This window comes from Marmota flaviventris, chromosome 11 (assembly GCF_047511675.1).
Source record: "Marmota flaviventris isolate mMarFla1 chromosome 11, mMarFla1.hap1, whole genome shotgun sequence".
NCBI lineage: Eukaryota > Metazoa > Chordata > Mammalia > Rodentia > Sciuridae > Marmota > Marmota flaviventris.
This window is the reverse complement of record NC_092508.1, coordinates 51,752,538-51,772,942: the sequence shown is the minus strand read 5'-3', so window position 1 is coordinate 51,772,942 and position 20,405 is coordinate 51,752,538. Positions and strand designations below refer to the sequence as shown.

The window sequence follows — 20,405 nt, the reverse complement described above, 5'->3', positions numbered from 1 at the left end:
AGAATATGGAATAATCAACTGAAAAGAATCATTTTTAAGTTCATGGAAATTATTTTTTAAAAGAGAAATTGTGCTTGCTTATAGAAATACAGATTAAAATAAAAGAATTTTATAATAAACTCAAGAGCTATTTCTTTGAGTACAGCAGACAATAAATTTTAGAAATCTAATCATTCGAAAATACTTTGGCCACTTATCAGTAGAAATAGGGATAAGAAATGCTGTATAGAAACTAGTAGATATTAAAGTTAAAAGAATGTCATACAGAGCAGAATAGATTTTGGATGCATTACAATTCTTATATAATTGATAAATATAAATTCAAAACCTCTTTCTGAAGTATAAAAGCACAATAAACCTAAAATGTAACTAATAATGAAATTCAATAAACTGGCTATCATATACAATTAAATATATAAAACTAATAACTTTTATATATATAGTAGTCATAATCTATTAGAAAGTATAATGGGAAGACGTTCAGAATGAATGGCAAAAAAGAATGCTTCATCTTAAATATGGAGTCAGATGAGTCAGTTTGAATTCTAATATTACCAAAAGATGTAAAAAAAAAAAAAAAAAAAAAAACTTGATTAAAAAAACTGAGAGTTACATTTTGCTACAAGTTCATTATAGGGTCATGTTAGATGAAATAAATTATTCATTAGAATTTTGAACAATTTACAAAGAGTTTATAAATAAATTATATTTATATTGTTATGCCAAGTTATAAAAAATGTATAGAAAATAGAATGGAATATACTCAAATACAAACTTTTGTGACTATTATTGTATGGTTATAGTTTTTCATTTTATACTCATTTTGTGTTTCTCATAAGAAATATGAATGCTTCTGCTGTGGGAAAAATAGACTCATTGCATTTTGTGCATGGTTCTGGGAACTGAAGTCTTAAGCCACACTAGCAAGCACGTGTTCTCACCAGAGTCACATTCCTAGCCCTGTGTTCCACTGTTTTTTAAGCAATTTAGATAAAAGACAAGGATTTGCTTTTGCTTCCACGTGTTGTATTTGCTCTTATGCAGGAAAGAAGTTTTATATATCTTTTTATTTCATGGCTATTTTTGTTATGAATTCTCATGGTTTTTAATTTCCTTAGAAAGATGCCCGGGATATCCTCACCCCCATTCAAATCCAAGCTGCTTATCACCTTGGGCATCACGTGATAAGTAAGCGGAGCACACAGGAATTCCCACCACTTCAGCCAATCCTTCAGCAGAAGAAAGAAAAGGACATGATTAAAAAGACGGTAGGGGTATTTTTCTTTGTTTAAAATGCTGGGTGACCTAATTAAAGAAGTTTTTTAAATGGCATAATTTGGAAGCAATGATCTGGAAGTTTGAATTCTTTGTAAACCTTTTGTGGAGTTTTTTACAAAATAGATTTATGGTGTGTCTTGTTTTCTATGTTTATTTTCTTATATCCTTTTTAGGGTATTGAACTGAATAAATGTGCACTTAGGCACAGCAGTAGTTTCCCCTCTATATAGAAAGTAAATTTTCTCTCCTCGATGCCTTGCCAGTGAGGAAAATATATTACTAGAGAGGAACCCTAATGGAAGTTAAGTTGTAGTTCTGGCTTAGTTATTCCATGTCTTCTGTGTGCTCATTTTCCGTCGTACTTTCTCTCACTGTGCCTCCCTTTCTCCCTACCCATGGAGTCCCTTTGTCTTCTTAATCCAATTCCTTTGCTGAGTTTTATTCATTTATAAACACAAATTTGTTAAACAACAATTTCTCCTTTTAAAATTTCAGTATATGTTTTTTTTTAACCACATCCCATGATCAACCGTATTTTAAGATAGATCCTGATTCGAATTAGTGAACTGATTTTTTCGAAGTTGTCTGAAAATATTTCAGTTTCACTGATGATGCATTTATTCTCAGGAATCCTGCTGTTCAGACATTTACTGTCCAGCAGCATAAAGATATTGTCAATTGAGTTTGGGCATGGTAATAGCATTCATTGAAACACAGTGGAACTCAGAATGTAAAAGACAACAGGGATGTTTAAAAGTATGATTCATATGCAGTCCAGGGAAAATTGTCCTAAACTACTGTGGATACTCAAGCTTATATTCACCAATGTCTAAAATACTAGATCAAATGAACATAATAATTTAGGAGCAAATTATATTCATCTACACTTTGGTTCTCAGAACATCTTGCTTTACAAATAAGAGTGGCAGGAAAATGTTGCATTTACTTAACCATTTAGAGGAAGATTTATACTTCAGCTCCTGCCACCCCCACCACCAGCCCCACATAGGCAGGTTATGGTCTGGCAGGCCATTGGACAGTCCCCAGTCACTTCCTGCTGCCTCTGCCTGGCTCCTTCTCTGGCCTTCTAGATTTCTCATTCTCTGCACCTTTCCTTCTTTCACCCATTTCTGATGTTTTCCTTTCTTCTGGTTTTCTGCTTAATTTTTTATTTAGTCCATCTTATCCTTCAGGTCTTCCCTTGTACCTTGTGGATCCTACTAAAATGTTCAGAGTTAAATAAATTCAGGCACCTTACCACTGACTACCGTTTAATTTTTTTCAATGTTTCCTCAAAGTAAAATGTCTTAATTTCTACATTTAGTTATTTTCAATGAATATAAAATCACTATCTTGCCATCTGCCAAAATAAACAAGTGTCATGCTTATGTGTAATAAGTGGGATCAAACTACAGCACCAAAAACTGGAAAGGAAACTGAGGAAGAACATCTTGGAAGCTAATTTTCCCCAGTTATCTGTATAGTGTCTTTAACTTTACCCAAACCTTATTTCAGTTAACAAATTTAAGCTTTAAATCTACCTCTGGAAGCACTAAGTTTCTTTAGCACTGCAGTAGTCATTTGAATCTACTGACTTGAGTCTCAAATTGAACCCTTGGGGATAAAAGAGGAAGTTACCAATTGATGTATTAAATTTGTTTTCCTCATGTATCACAGATGCCTTTTTCTTAACTTTGTAGAAATATATCTACTGATTGAACTAAAATTCAAAATGTTGTCAAATTTTATTTCCAGATAAACTTTGCAAGGTTTTGTGCCCATGAAAACTGTTCTGCTGACTTACAGGTTTCGGGAAAAATTGGATTTTTGAAGTAAGTTTAGCATTTTCTCTGTTTTTCATGAAGAGGGTGCAATGGGCACATGCATATGGGTTCCAAAGAGAAAGGGATAACCCTTGGGAACTAGCATCCTTTAAATATCTATGAAGGAACAGTGTCTTACTGAGAGAGATTAAATAATCTACATGTCATTCAAGAGTTACCATTTTTCAAAGAATGAGAATATATTAGCACTGAGGCTTTACGAAGCATGTTTTAATGTTTTATTGATAACTTGGAATGCATTTCAGGATTTAATTGTGCCTTAGGATATTATTATCATACTTGTAGGTATGTTTTAACATTTATAAGTACTGGTTAATAGAGTTTTGGGTGCAAAACAGGGATTTACTACATAATGCTTAGTTTTTTTATCACCTGGAAAACTGGTCTTATTATTCAAACTTTTATACAAAATGATACATATACAATAAACTTGAAAAGACATAACCAACGTGGTCTTCTAAGTTCATAGAAGGGGAACCAGTAAAAAGAAAATACATGTTATATGCTGAGAACCACATCTAGCATGTAATAAGTAAATAAATATTGGTTGCTGGTGTTATTTTATGATAAAGAATGAACCATTGAGGTCTTGTATCATGTCGATAGTTCCTGTATTCAAGTTGTTTTGCACATCAGGCAGAAGATGTGAAAATGAAGACCAGAGAGAGTCCATACTTCAAGTTGAGGGTTGATTTTACATCTATGGAACATAAAAAATGGAAGGAGATGGAGGGTTAATACAGCAGGAAAATGATAAACTATTTTTTGGAGGTTGGGATATAAAAGAAGTAGTCCAGTTTGAGACGTGTTGAATTTGGGGAGACTTCTGTATACAACTGTCCACTTAAAATCTACATCAGGATCGTATTTGGAAGTTCCTCTATATATTGGTGACTTGTGAGATTGCCCAGTAGGTGGAAGTGTGAATTTTAAAGAGGAACAAACTAAGGATCAAATCTTGGACTGCAATTTTATTTAAAGAACCTATTAAGCACAGGAACCCCTTTTGGAGATCAAACAGGGATCTTTAGAGAACTAAGAGGAAAACCACGTCTGTGGTCAAATAATCAATGGAGATTGTAAAAAGGTAGATTTAGTGCTGCAGCACAAGTTGGAGATCAAATAGCATGTCTCAGAGGGGTCATAGGAGGCAGCATCTGAAAGGTGGGATAAAAGGGGACTCACTGGAAAATTTTAAGATCAAAAAAATTTCAGCACAGTGGTAGCCAAATGAGAGTTATTGGTTAAGGCAACAAATAGGCTCAACTGAAGAATTTTTGTGTGTTAACGGTTTTTACTTAACCATGGAGAGGGTCAGAGAATACATTGAAGACGAACCTTCAACTTAAAGCCTAGGAGGTGCTTTTCCGTCTTTGCTTGAGTCCCTCAGAAGCAGGAAGCATTGACAGTTTTTTATTTCCTCTTCTCAACACCTTTTCCTTCTGTCTCCAACATGCCATCCTGATCCCTTTCTCCTCCTATCTGTCTGCCACCGCCATTTTTCCCCCCTCTGGAAGATCTTTGGCTTTTGGCTCCCCAAATGACCTCCTCCATAGGATGCTGCTGGCTGTGAGGTCCTTGGGCTTAGGAGGGTTGAAGGGGCGCCAGTGCTGGTGTGAATAGCCAGCATCAGGCTTTCTGCATCAATTAGGAAAGTTACAAGCTATTTCTATTTGGTAAATGATAAATGATTTAAGGAAATTTCAAATGAAAACTCTTCTAATTTAAGTTTTCAGACTCACAGTGAAAGCTTCTGACAAACTGCTTTTCATTTTTGTAGTAAATTATACTTTATCAAGCAAAAATATGCCTCTCCTACTTTGGTGTCCTCTGTCCCTTCTCAGTAACAGTAAGCTGAGACTATATGCTTTACAGATCTCCTGGCTATAACTCCACTAGCATTAATGTGTTTATGTGCCCCAGATCCATAAAGCTGTTTTAGGTAAATGTATTTACTCGGTAAAGAACATGCGTTTCTTAAGCCCATAATAATAAACTGCCAACAGTACACTAAACAGTACTTATGCACGACATCTCATCTTTTCATTAAGTGAAGGCTTCCTCCTGTGTGTCTAAACTCTCAAGATGACAATCTACATTCAAATGGATTTTCACTGCAAAATAATGATGGACAAATAAGATTTTATGAAGATTACAAACATAACAGCAGATATTAGCCATCATATTGGAAGTTTTAAAATCAAATCTTTCATATAGATTGCTGATATAAATGATAATACTGCTCTTCTGTAGTTCTGTCACACGCCTAGGGTAAGTGATGCCAGTTTTCCCTAAGCGATCACTTTCATATCCATTGAAAACACTTTTAACTGCAAGTAACAGAATCCCTGACTGATAGTGACTTAAACAATAAGGAAATTTATTTTATATAATAAACAGTCTGCAGAGAGGAGATTATTGCGGGTTTGGCAAGTAGCTACCAGAGATTAGACATTGACGGTAATCTTTCCTGTTTCAATTTTTTTTTTCCCCCTCATGATTACAGAATGGCTGCAGCAGCACACAGGTTCCCAGAAAGAAGAAAAGGTCCAAAACCAAAAGTGCTTTTTTCTTTTTGAGGCTTCTTCCCAAGAAGGAAGGCTTATCAGATGTATTCTAATAACCAGGTCCCTTCATCATGTGCTTTCCCCAGAACGTATCATGATTGAAGGAAAATGGAGTCATCATGGTCATATTAGATCAGCCATGATTCATTCTCTGAAGCTGACCTACAAGCTGTCTTCTGCATTGTCAAGGGAATGCTACCTACTACCTGAATTACCCAGGTTCTATTAGCTGCAATACTGGAAATCACTGTTGTATAGACAATAAGCAACAAATAGTACCTGTCACTATGGTCATAGCACCTATAAAAGCAACTCGAATAAAAACATGCCTCATTCACATCACAGAGCCTTGGCAGGAGTAATCATGTGCTTTTTGCACTAAAATAAGCTCATTGCTAGTCCACTCTTCTAAGCTCTTCTGCTATCCTCCCCTGGACCTCAGTGAGTTTAAATTTTATTCACTAAAATCTTCTTAAATGACAATTAACTGATCTATTCCAGTAGGCAAGAATTTTTTTAGTATTTTATTTTTTTTCTTTATGTTAATAATAAAGCAAAACAGAGGATAAAATTTCACTTAGGACTAAAGGCCCCTGGCAGCAGGCTACTTGGTTAAATGAATGCATCGCATATCTTGACAAAGCAAAGCGAGTGTGATATCAGTTTACATTATATTTCATTCTAGCATCTTTATTAAAAAAACAGTTATCTATGAAGCCCTAATTCATTTCATCAAGGTAAAGTATATTATAGTGACACAAACACTTCCTTCAAAATAAAACTATATCGTTCACTCGGGAGAAACATAAAGCCAGGTGCTGCAGTATATCATTTTTCTATTTTTCCTCTTTCACTTATTAAGTTATGATTCCATATGCACAGAGTACCTTGATTTGTGGAAGTTATGTGGATTCTAGGCTGCTTTGTAAATTTCAGGTCTGCATTATGCATGTTTTAATGAAGAATGAACTATGAGTCCCGGGGACAGCTCTGGTTCAGTCTTGTCGCACTTCCAGATGTGCACCTGGTCCTTTATTGTGTCTCACATAGAAAGCTGGTGGGCATCTTTCCTGTGGCATCTTGTTAATGAATCAAGATACAGTAAGATGGACGTTTTCAAAAAGTAGAATTGTAATTATGGTAATCTAGCGGAATTGCTTAAAAATGGAAAATAAGCCACTTCTCGCTGCAGAAATGTGAACGTGTGTCTCGCTCTAATCTGCTGTTGTCTTGGAACCTGGCTGCTTATGCAGTGCTTTCACCTTCTGTTGCTTGTCGAAGTGCCAACTTCTTTCCCAAAGGTGTTCAGTGACTAATGCTTTGGTTACAAGCCAGAATATTTTATAAACGTCTATTTCTACGCAGCTCTTCTACAAGTCTTAATTAGACTTTAATGTCAAGCTGAAGTTCACTTTTGGAACCTCTCAGGTTCCGTCAGTTATAACACTTTTACAGGACAGTAGAGGGATATAGGATGGCTGTGTTCCCACACACCTCCCCCCTCCCATTCAACACACACCATCAAGCAGACGTGCATGGGCTTAACCCAAAGGCTGCGACAGGAATGAATAAGTCCCATCCATTGCCCACATCCTGGAGAACACACCCTCGCTCCATCAATGCTTCCTCCCTGAAGTTTAGGATTACTGCTTTATTGGGTATTCCACATTCTTCAGCGGAAGCCAGTTTCTCAAACCCAAGGATCAGAAGCTAGAGATGGTGCTCTTCTTTCCTTTCTCTTCCATGCTTAGAGTGCTGTGGAGTTAAAAAGACCAGGCATCCCCTTCTCTAAAACTGCATGACTTCTGAGGACAGATGGCTACCCTTCTATATCACCCGAAGCTGTGAAGCCTCTATTGTCAGAATAATACAGAGTGACTTTTAATTACTTAGAGTAAATATTATATTGTATAATATTATGTTTGTATTTAAGTTCTCATCCGTTAGATTGCTCTATAGCAGAAGCTGACCCAATTTTTCCTGTGAAGAGACAGTAAATATCTTAGGCTTTGGGGAACTAAGATCTCAGTCTCTACTACTCAGTTGTCATTGAAGTGCAAGAGCGGAATATGGCAGCGTTGAATAAAATTTTATTTACAAAATCAGGCAGAGGTATGAATTTGACCTTTAGGCAGCAGTTTGCAGGCCACTCACCAGCTCTATGATATTCTTGATTTTTCTATGATAATTATATATCTTTTATTTTCTTATGTTAAAATAGTTCCTTTTAGTATATTTTGTTGCTTAAATCTATTTTGAAAGCTAATCATCAAACTAAGATTCAGATATTTTAAGTAATTAATCCTGGGTTTAAAAAAACAAAACTTTTTCTTAAATATGCTCCAAGATAGACAGATATACAGAAAGGGAGAGAAGGAAATATGCCCAGTTAATGCCCAGATATATAAGTTAATCTTAAAAAAAAATTGAGTTGAAAAAGACACATACAAAAAAAAGATACATAAAGGATTATTCAGATATCATTTAGATGAAATATAAAAAAAATGGACAACACCAGTTTTACTACTAAAAATGAATTCAGTGGCTGGCCAGGAGGAAGGGGACACAGCAGTTTCCTGTGTAGCTAATACATTTTTCTTGCTCTGGGTGCCAGTCTCATGTGTGTATTCAAGTTTATAAAAATTGGGCTGTAGACTTAGGCTATATGCTTTTCTCCATATACATACTTTAACATATCGAGTTTCAAGGGGGAGAAAATCAGAATAAGAGGGGAAGAACTTTCAAGTATTAAGTGAACTGTTCTGTTTCTTGGAGGTATATTTTTTAGAATTACAGAAGTGGGGGAAAATGTCCAAAATTATAATTTTGTATATACATTCTCAGGTTCATGAGAATTAATAATTCTGAATGAACAATTTCTAGTAGTGGTTTTGTGAGGGTCACATGAAGATACCTTCAGGAGGTTTATCAGGAGTTGTAAAATGTGAAGTTTCGGGGTGGGGCACAGATCACATGAATGTGATAGTGCTAGATATTTACTTTCTTATCTTGGCGAAACATTTGAAAATTATGTACCTCACAGAACAGATAAACATGGCTACCCAGCTATAATTTGACAAAAATTATATTGTTTCATAAACTTGAAAGTCATTAACTTAGTAATTTTCTGTTTTTTTTTTTTTTTTTTTTTTAATACATGCTCTCTGAGTGTAGCCTGACCCATTTGTATGTCCAATGCTTGCATCTGTTCCTACATACATTATACAGTGTTTCTAGGCTCTGGAAAAATTGTGATAATCATGATCTTGTAACTTCTCTTCAAGAAAACAGTCCATGGAGAGGGGAACCAGACAGAGACTTGACATTGGAATGTGACTATGTTATAGAGGCACCCAGGGTGCCTTTGGGTGTGTATGTGTCCAGGGGTGAGGGCGCCATCACCTTGCACCTTGCATGCAGAGCAGGGTGCAGCTGGAGGAACTTCTTAGTGTCATTGGTATTGAAGTTGAATCTTGAAGAACAAGTACAGGTTCTCCAGGTGCATGAAGAGGAGAAGGTGTTAAAGGCAGAAAGAAAGAGAGAGAGAGAGGGAGAGGGAGGGAGGGAGAGGGGGTGAGGGGGGGGGAGAGGGGGAGAGGGGGAGGGAGAGAGAGAGAAAGGGAATGAATATGAATGATGGGTTTGTACCCGTTTGTAGGTTAATATAACCAAAGAAAAGTGCAGTGGAAAGTGAGGCAGGGCCAGCTTTTGGAGGCTTCACTTGTTAAGCTAAGTAGTTAAGATTCATCTCAAAAGCCCTTAGGCTACTCCACATACATTGTCTGGTTTGCTTTGTTGAAAACAACCCTCTGACAGTGTGACAATTGAAGAGTTTGAAACAGAGATCTATTAGGGGTATAATCCAGATTAACTCAAGTTAAATCATGACATTTTTCTGAATTTATTTTTAAAAAGATCTTTGGAAGAGCCAATCTAGATGATCATATTAATAGAAAATCAAAGGACAATATCGCTTTACTACTCCCAGGCAAAAGTGGTTTCCTTCCCTGGACTCCCAGAGCCCTTTATTCATAACTTTCTCTTATATTCATTTACACTTATATACAGATATGTCCTTTGCTGTATCAGACCAGGAGGGAGTGAAATGTGCTCTAATTATTTTATATAACATCAAATATGACACCTGATTTATTATACATGAACTTTCAATTATAGTCAGTGATTCATGCATCTTCAAATAATAAATAAAAGCAGAAATTTTGAAACATGTTCTTATCCTTATGTATTCTTTGTCTTTAATCATTTCTCAAAACAACTAATAAGTGCTGTTCTGTAATTTATTCAAATTCTAAGCCTTTATATAAACATTGACTAGAACAGCACAATGTTAACTTCACTGAAGAAACTTCAAATTTCTAAAATGCTAGATGACTATTTACCTGTTTTATTGTTAGGAATATCTTCACCTGATTATTTACTTTGGGTCAGATCCTTCTCTATTTTGAACTAATTTTTCTAATTTTTAAATTACTGGATAATTAAGAATTTGCCGTCTTTGGGAAAAGCTTATGAAATCATAACATGTTGTAACTGAAAGTTTTCTTTTGCATTAAGCTATTCTGTCTTGCTGGGAAAGAAAATGGGCTGTGTAAAAACCTGCAGTTGCTTTGAGATTTTAGAACTGTTGTCTTTGAATAAATTCCGTAAGCCTAAATTTCCTCATGTCTAAGACATTCTGAGGATTTCATGGAAGGTACAAGACCTGAATATTAAATTTTACTGACGGAGTGGCCAACGCTTAGAAATGCTGAAGGACACCCCAGTCCAAAGAACAGGAATAGTGCCAGAATTTGAACTTACCTGTCTGGATTTAAAGCAGTCTTCACTTCATAATTCCCAGGATGGTGGAGTGTTTCTGTGATTTTATTTCTAATTTGGCCTGGTTCTTGTAGAGGTGCTCGACCATCCTACCTCAGAAATTAATTCTAGTCTAATAGATTTTAGTGACACACCCTTGCTGGGGACAGCTTTTCTTACCATGCCTTCTTTACTTCTACCCAAACATGCCCTCTGTTTTTTCACTCTTCTTTTCTACCATTTCTCTCTTTTTCTTAAGCTTTTGGTTTAACAGCTAGTTCAATGTCTATCCAAAGATTGAAAGAAAAGTAAAAATTGTGTTGCTTTTAGAAAACTTTTCAAAATAATGAGGAATATATTTAAATTATTGAAGAAGTTAGGCAGAAAAATAAACTATAAACACTGTTCCATTGTAATTATAAAGCAAACTTTTCTTTATTAATAACCAACTTATATTTTCTGAAACTTGATGAATGGAATTCCTTTTAATATGGATTTAAAACTACTTATGGATTCATTCCCATGGTTGGTATTATTTCTAAATTAATATTGTACGTTCAGCATAAATGCTATAGACATAAAGATAGGATCTTTATTTTATAAATAAGAACTAAAGAATATTACTTAATTTTTAGGCCATATGAAAATAAAACCTACCTTGCTGTTGGGGGCATGAAAACGTTAATGTTGAATGTGTCGTTGTTTAATGCTGGAGACGATGCATTTGAAACCACTCTGCATGTCAAGCTACCCACAGGTCTTTATTTCATTAAGATTTTAGAACTGGTAAGTACTAAAAATCACAAGAGTACAAAGCACATGTATTTTATTTAATTTAAAAAAAACATAAGTGGTATTACACCATAACTTTTAATATTTAGACTTATCACTTAGACTCTCAATCATATCAAGACCCCCTCCATGCCCTTGACCAGAAAGGAAAGTTCTTTGATCTATAAGTCCAAAGGCATCAGCTTCCCACTCCCAGGTGCTATGGGAGAAGGCCAGTGAGGCACTGTGACAGTGTTCTTCTTGTCTGGGGTCCTTGCATGAGCAATATTGGTCCTTTATGCCAGGCACCCAGAGTTACTGTGCTGCATTTTAAGTGCCTGCTCTCTGCCTGCTTCCCACAGGACTTTTAATATGTCAGAGGCAGCAGTCCTCTACAGATTCTGAAATCCTGCTGTCAAGCCAGGTTTTAGACAAGTTTTACTTTTCCCACAAGAATTTAGAGTAGTCGGAGACCTTTCCTTACCACTGTGCCTCAGTCACAGGCACTTAAACTCATCAGTGAGATAGTAATAAGGTTGGGTTTCAGAGAAAAGGCTCAATTACTTTCTCCCAATTTCTCTAACCTTTAGCAAATTTACCCACATCATATCCAGGGACCACCTCTTCACACCAACGGCTTTTGCGCCAGGCCTTTGACCTCTCACAAATATCTATTAACCCCTTTTTCTAGAGCATTGGGAACTTATTTCAAAAGAAAGAGTTGAAAAACTTCAGGTATTCAGGGAATATGTTTTTAAAATGTACCAATTGTGATTACAGTTATTGTGCTTAAGTAGCTTCTACATTTTCACATATCAGACATGAACAGGGACCTTATGGATCCCTTTCATTCTGATTGTTCAAGGAATTAGACTGCAGATTAAATGGGAAATATACTAAAGTGAATGAAAACTACATGTCTAGAAGATTTTTATGGATAATTTATATGAATACTAGGACACACACACACATACACATACACACACTAACACCATTTATTTGTATTTCTATTTATCCCCAAAGTAAACAGAAAATTGCTTCCTAGGAAAGTAAATACTCCCAGGATGACTTGCTTTTCAAAAACCATCCCTAAACATATGTTATAAATTTATTATTCCCTGCCTACCCAAACCAGTCCCCCTTTTTTTTTTCATTTTAGGAAGAAAAGCAAATAAACTGTGAAGTAACAGATAATTCTGGCATAGTGAAACTTGATTGCAGTGTTGGTTACATATATGTAGATCATCTCTCACGGGTAAGCATGTAACATTAATGGTTTCTGTTTAGTAACATAAATTTGTATTTTTCTATTATGCTGCATATGTGTGTATGTATATTTTTATTTCTTCTTCTTATTTTTTTTTTATGTAGGGTAGGTAGCTAAGTGATGCAAAGAAAGCAAAACCAACCAGGCCTAAGATCTTTGAGCTTTGTGTTTATATTCTTGGCAATGTGCACTGTTTAGAAAGGGGAGGGGCACATGTTTATGTCAAGATGGGCAAGTGAATATGTCAATCAGAATTCTGTTCCCCACCCCTGTTCCCCCTTCCCCAACACTCCCCCCACCCACCCCAGGTGGCCCTGTCTGCCAGGCATGTTACCTCTGCTGTATGAAAAGGTGTTTTTTGGCAAGAGTCCTCACTCAAGTTGTTAAAGCATTTCTAATTTTGTCCGTCTGGACCAGCCTGTCTTTACATTCAGAGTCGGCTTTGTTTCTGAATGTCATTTATGGAAATGCTTGCACTTGAAAATTGCCATAAAACAGTTTCCCTATATCTTACTTCCAAGTGAGGGTAGTTTATGCCTCTAGAATAGTTTCAATTCTGTGTTCCATAAAAAATAAACTACTAAGAAAAATAAATTCAGATGACAAAAAGATGTATTTTAGATTATTTTAAAATGGCCCTTTTCTGTGTATGTTTTGCAGATAGATATTAGCTTTCTCCTGGATGTGAGCTCACTCAACAGAGCAGAAGAGGATCTCAGCATCACAGTGCATGCCTCCTGGTATATTTGATTATTAAAAAATAAAATAAAATTTAGTAGAGGAAACAAACCCCTGTATTTTGAGAGAAATTTTAGGAGAACCATGGATCTGTGTTCAATTAATTGTAGAACAAACTTTTCTTACATGCTTTGTTTTTAAAAAGCAAACAAAAATCCCTCTAGGATTAGAAGCAAATGGTAGCAGCTTAAATAATGAGAAAAAGTTCTATTAACTCCATCCTAAATTTCTTTTTTTACTACCACATTTTCTTTTATCCCCCAAACTAGTTAAACCTCTAAGTTTATTAGGTGTATATAATATGTAATGAGTTCTCTCTGAAGATGATTTTTGTGCTTGATGAATTTAACAAGGTGTTTTTCTGGTTTTTGTAGTGAAAATGAAGACACGGACAGGCTAGAGGATAACAAAGTGACTTTAGCAATACCTGTGAGATATGAGGTTATGCTAACTACTCATGGGTAAGTCGATACAGAGGCCCGTGGAAAGTTTAGAGGGAATTTCAATTCCATTGCTGCTTACATGAATGACAGAATCATATTTAGGAAATTAAAAGGATACTGTGTCCTCAGCAGTTATCTCAGTGTTGCAGTTCCTGGCTTCACTGTTCATTATTTTAATCTATAATCATCACTGATACTATATCAAACCCCAGCTCAGCTGGTGGAGATTGCTTACTGAAAGAGCCCCCATCAGCTTCTAGCAGGGCACAGTCAGCCTTTCAGTTGTACGCTTTGCAATCTAGGGACATCCAGAGACATGTGGTGTGCAGTTTGCACGAACATCCCCAGTGGCCATGGCAAGCATGAAGTTTAAAGAAGTGTGAGTTTGGCCAAATCACCACTGTCCACACCCATGTCTACCTGTGTAGCAAATAGACTGAGACGTGAGAAAGCTAGCTGCCAGGTGTCCCTAGCCCACCATTCACACCGGTGAGACTGGAGTTCTGCAGTCAGCCTTCATGCCATCATTCATTGCTTCCTCATGAGTTTACTAATTACAGAGCTGTGGCTGCCCTGATTTAGGAAGGGGTGTGTGGAAAGAAAGAAAGAGGAGATTAAGATACTCTCTAATTGTTTTACTGGACATTATTCAGACGCCACATATTTAAAGCACTAGAAGAGATGAGATACAGGACAAAATAAATACAGAGCTTTAATTTTTATGTTAAAATATAAACAATCTCCCAATCACTTTAACCACCCATAAAGATGATATCAACTGACATAAGCATAACATGACAGTTTCCAGTGGAATTGAGTACTAAGTTTGTGAGACTGAACAGGAGAAAGAAGGCCATTCACAGGAGAGCAGAACCTCGAGAGTCAGTGGATAAGCTAATGAAAGGTGACTGCATGGCTTCTGGTTTTGAATGTTTATCTCACTGCTCCACTTCAATTTTCTTATATTGAGTACATTCCTATTTTTCTATTATTTATGTCTCATTATTTGGAGCAAGGAATGTTCTATGACTATTGAACTTCATAAGACTATGTCATTTGATTATTTCTCATTTCTTTCCTGTTTAATGGGTCCCTAATTTGGTATTATCTAACTTGCAATGCCAAATAGACTCATGGAGTAGGAAGAGCCTTTGTCAATGTCCTTAGCTAACTATGTACATGTCTAATCACAGGTTTAGATAGTGGGCAACTTGGTATTCTGAACAAAAACTTACCGAACCTACCAGTGTTTTTCTTGTTTCCCAGACTTGGGGTTACAAGTAGCCAGCAAGAATTGGGGATGAAAAAAAAAAAGAACTCAAAAATAGGTTAGACTTATATATTAAGAGCCCCAGCAGAAAGCTAAAGATTTATCCTATAGTTACCAAAATAGCATGAATCATTAAGGGCTGAAGAGAAAGAATAGTCAATAGAATGAACCAGGCAGGGTTGGGGAAGATAAAAAGAGGATATTGGTGAGAACAAACATTGTCACTCAAGTCAGAGCACATGGCCTTCCGATTCCATTAATTTTTAAATAAAATTATCACCAAGAAACCAGAATTATTCCATAGTATACTTTTACAGCATGTTAATTGTGCTATAACACACCTATAAAGATTATTTACAATGGCTCTTCAAAGAAGACAGTTAATTAACTTTGATTTTATTTCTATCAGGTTTGTGAACCCAAATTCATTTGTGTATGGATCAAGTGAGGAAAATGAGCCTGAAGCATGTATGACAGAGAAAATGAACTTCACTTTCCACGTAAGCAAAGTTAATTGTGTGGATATTTGTAGCAACTGTGAAGGATGTTACTGATGAGTTGCTCCAGGGAACATCTCATCCCCACCATACCCTCCACCGTAGCTCACTACAGAGCTACTTCTAGGCTACTGATGCTCTTCTCCCTTTTTTCTTATCCCTGGTACTCAAGTCCTCATGTCCTTCCAGGACACGTGGGAGGGCATGCAGGAAAAGAAGTAACACATGGAACAGGCAAAGTTAGGGAGTGAGCCGAATCCATTGGAAATGCATACAAGCGAGTTAGGCTGGGAGAAGACTTCTTTAGGAGGAAATCAGTGAAATCTCTTCTTGATTCAAGCTTTATAATAGCCCTGACATTACCAGTTAAAGCCATATACTGCTGCCCCTTTCCATTTAGGATCAACTTGGTCAGCCTTTTGGGCCACAGGTTTATGACCTGTGATAAGCACTTTATCAATTATTGAATAATCTTTTAAAAAGTAAATATTATCATGATCTATAAATATTAATATACTAATATAAAGCTTTTTAAATAAAATTTCTACTGTCAAACAAGTTTTGGTTGCATCACAGGTGTTGATGAGAAAATATGTCTACAGAAATATTTTTGAATCAAAAGCACTATCCAGACATTCTTAGTTATATAACAACCTGAGGATGTGAGTTTTGTATTAGGTATATTTTATAAAATGTTTTTCAGAATGTTTGAGAATCAATTGTGTTTTTTAACCAAAATGCAGATTACTGTGCAGATCTGTAGAAAGAATGAAATCCTATCAATTCTGTGTCTATTCAAGTTTTTGTTACACTGATATGTAATAATGTCAGAACTGTTCTTCAAAGTCCTAAGAAATGCTTGTCAGAAGTCGGTGGGGCTTGCACTTTCATAAAACAGGAACCAAGCTGGATTCTAGAATGACAATTTTGATGTTTAATAAATATTTTCTAATTTACAATGGAGTAAATCAGACTGGAGAAATGCAGTTTGAAGTTGTGGTGAGTCTGTTCAAGTATGTAGATGTTCTTAGAGGTCTGAAGGTTAGTAGCCTAATTACAATTTGCTTTTGTTATTTACTGGCATCAGGAAGACCTGGTCTATAGTCCTGGGTGCCGCTTGGTACCCGTTGCTGATGTTTCTTCCTGCAGCAGCTCTGTGGCTTAGCAATTACCACCTGTCCCAAATCTAGGGACAGTCTCTTCATTTTGTCATATGCATTTGGGTCTGTGACTCATCCTTTCTCATGCAGGTATTGCTGCAAATCTTGTTTCTGACTTACAGGTTTTATACTTAAGCTCTCACTAGGCAATATTTTGGCCCAATGTCTTTCTTCAGGGATCTGTAATCCCCAAATTTATCAATAATGATACATTGTCTCCTTTTTATTTTTTTTGAGAAGTATTCAGAATATTGTATTTTCTTGAAAATTCAGTAGTATACCCATTTCCAGTTTTCTGAATGCATTAGCATTATAATATTCCTGAATAAAAGTACATTTTATTCCTTACTGCCGATATCGTCCTCTTATGATAGTTATTTTGTGAAAACATTATAGGATTTAGAGATAGAATACCGAGATATCAACACTTGCCACTCTTTAGCTTTCATCTTGGGAACATCATATATATCCCTTAGCATTTTCCTTAGCTGGCGAATAGTAGAATGTTGGCCCACTTCACAGGATAGTCATGAGAACCAGGTGGTCATGTTTTTAAAATATATAATGTGGAATGAAAATATATTGATAAGAATATCTCTTAAGACTTTCTACAATAAACCATCAGCCTGGACTTTTAGGGGAGGGGAGGAGGCTAGGAACAGTGAAGAGAGTTTGAAATCACTAAAAACTTTTAAAATTCTCAATATGAATATTCTGTCTCTTTGCTATGTGGCTACCAACTACAAACCTCCACAACTGTAAATCTGGCATGGTCACCTCAAAGCTCATTGATTTTTGTTCTTCATTCATGAAAAATATTTTTAAATTGCTTGAAATTTTTTCCTTACCAGGTTATCAACACTGGCATTAGCATGGCTCCAAATGCGAGTGTGGAAATAATGGTACCAAATTCTTTTACTCCTCAAACTGATAAACTGTTCAACATTTTGGATGTCCAGGTAAAAATGTATTCCATCTGACCTTTTTGAGGTGTCTTAAATATTTAAAAAATGCAAACCACACCTTTATTCTAAGTCATTTTGCTAAGATGAAGATTTCTGTTCTCTTATAGGCACAACTATACATTCACCATGCATTGAGTATACTTTGACCATTATACACTGCTTTAGAACTATAGAATAGCAGCAAAATCTTTGGGTTTGACCTACAAATTAATATAACCTTTCCCCCATCTTTATTGAGTAACTATTTGAGGATGCATTCTTTGTGATGTGGACCTGTGGAAGAAATTTAGTTAGTAGAATTTTCTATAAAGCTTGAAGCCAACTGTTGGAAAATCAGAAACAGAGCCTTCTATAGGAAGCAATATTTACATCACTACTTTTGAAGCACACACCTGTAATCCCAGCAACTTGCAAGACAGGAAGGAGGATCACAAGTTCAAGGCCAGCCTTAGCAACCTAGTGAAGCTGTAAGCAATGTAGTGATACCCTGTATTAAAAAATAAAAAGGGCTGGGAATGTGACTCAATGTTTAAACACCATTGGGTTAAATACCCAGTACCAAAAAAAAAAAAAAAAAAAAAAAATCCAGATTTAGATAGTTCATGCTATTGTTTCATGTATAATTTTTAAAGGTCTTTTTTTTTTTCACTTCTCACATTTCTATAGGTTAAGGCCATTTTGATCAACTTAGGACCTATCCAACCTTCCATAAGTTTTCTGAGTTTTTGTATGTGCTTTTGCCACAGATCCTCTCTCCCAAATAATTCTATCAAAACTGTTTTTACAATTTCAGATGTACTTAATATATTTTAGAAAGAAAAGCAATTTGAACTATTATAACCACATTTTATTCATTCCAAAGTGAAAGATAATTTCCTTGCTTTCTATGTTTGTAGACAACTATTGGACAATGCCATTTTAAAAATTATGAAAGGCAGTGTGCATCAGAGCTGCAGAAGGGTACACTGGAGACCTTGAGGGGCATATTCAAATTCTTGTCGAAGACTGAAAAGAGGCTATTGGTAAGTTTGTTCTTCAGGGTGTAGTTTTTGCTCCCCAACAGAAGTGAAACACTTATAACCAGTCAATGGCTGTGAGCTGTCATTCGAGTGGGAGGAGAGGGTCCAACTTTAAGTAATAATCTTGCTTATAAGGTACAGGCACGATTTGGAGGGGTGAGGCAAATATGATTTGGAAGGGGGAGGCAGATTCATTGATAAATATAAACTGTACAGTCTCATTATCTGCCAGGCAGATATTATTCTAATCTACGCAAGACGCCAAATCACCCAGAAGTCTTGTGGCAGAAGATTTTCATTCTTTTCATCTTAATTAATGAAAAGAAACTGGGGAAGAAATCATCACCTTCAAATGATCCAGGTTTTACAACAAATGTAGAACATGTAACTTAGCAAGACTCTGGTTAGGCATTGTTTTTTCCATTCTTTTACAGAAGAATGTTACTAAAAAAGATGAGAACACATGCACCAACGTTAACACTGTATTTCTGTTGTAATTTACAAAACAAACATTTTTGTTTTATTTAAAGCAAGGTAAGTTTTTTAGTGCCCTAGAGAAAGCAGATGTTTAATTCCATGTTTACAGAAAGATAGTTTTCTAAATGCCACTAAAGGGATATTTAATTTTATATAAAATATTTACACAGTCTTTTAAATGTTGAAAATTTTATTCTTTTCAAGTACTGCATGAAAGCTGATCCACACTGTTTAAATTTCTTATGCCATTTTGGAAAAATGGAAAGTGGAAAAGAAGCCAGTGTTCACATCCAGTTGGAAGGCCGGCCATCCATTTTGGAAATGGTAAGTTCCACGTTGAATTTACAAATTCAATCATCTTATAGAAGCAGAATCATATAAAGGCTGTCAACGAATTAAGGCATAAATATTTTGGAATATCTCAATTTTTATTTACCATTCAAGCTATCTAAAACCATGGAATGATTAGAAGGTTTAGTTTAGAAAATGTATAGACCTGCCTATGAACATTTATTGACTATCTTAATATTTCATATAACCTTAAATTATGCTTAAAAATCTCATAGAATTAAGATTTTCATAGAATCAAACATCAAAATTTCCACAACAAAAACAATGAATTTTGAAAAGTTGAATTACATACATCTTGGACTGCTTCCTGTTGAAGTGTGTATTTTCATGAAGAATACTTAGAGGTAAAACTAGTTTTTTCAGTTTCCTCATCTTTTCAACATCTCTAATCTCAGATTAGAGATTTTTTAAATATATTTTTAAAATTTTTAAAAATCTTTGTTTAAAGATTTTTTTTAAATGATACTTGGGATTGAACCATGGGTTGCTTTATTATTGAGCTACATCCCCAGGCCAAAAGAGATGATTTTTGTTCATACTTACAGTATTGCACATAGTAAGCCAAAGGTAATAACAGCTCTTATGTGTTAACTGGAATTTCTGAAATTACCACATAGTGGTCAAGAAGAAGACACATCAAAAAACTATCCATTTTAGTTTCAATTTTGCTAAAACGTCATAGGACCATCAGCAAGTCTTTTAACCATGTCTAGGTTTCTCAATAGTAGGCACTATTGGCATTTTGAACCATAGGGGGGTTATCCTGTGTATTGTAGTGTATTTAACAGCATCCTCAGCTGCAATACAGTAACAGATGCCCATAGTACCACTACCCTGATGGTCGAAGATGTCTCCAGACATTGCTGGCTATCCCCTAAGGGACAAAATCCTCCCTTATTAAAAATCACTGGTTCTAGATGATTTTATTTCCAGTTTGAAA

The 20,405-nt window shown here is 35.6% G+C and overlaps 1 protein-coding gene across 1 annotated transcript in view; it reads left to right on the top strand.

Annotated features, from left to right (window-relative positions):
• Itga4 (integrin subunit alpha 4) overlaps positions 1-20,405 on the top strand; it is an 83,796-nt gene that overhangs the window by 58,180 nt on the left and 5,211 nt on the right. The window contains exons 16-25 of the mRNA XM_027943944.3: positions 1,119-1,268; positions 3,034-3,110; positions 11,143-11,293; positions 12,438-12,533; positions 13,206-13,285; positions 13,658-13,744; positions 15,406-15,496; positions 17,505-17,612; positions 18,515-18,640; positions 19,319-19,438. Coding sequence (XP_027799745.1) covers positions 1,119-1,268; positions 3,034-3,110; positions 11,143-11,293; positions 12,438-12,533; positions 13,206-13,285; positions 13,658-13,744; positions 15,406-15,496; positions 17,505-17,612; positions 18,515-18,640; positions 19,319-19,438 — 1,086 coding nt within the window. The remainder of the gene's footprint in view (positions 1-1,118; positions 1,269-3,033; positions 3,111-11,142; positions 11,294-12,437; positions 12,534-13,205; positions 13,286-13,657; positions 13,745-15,405; positions 15,497-17,504; positions 17,613-18,514; positions 18,641-19,318; positions 19,439-20,405) is intronic.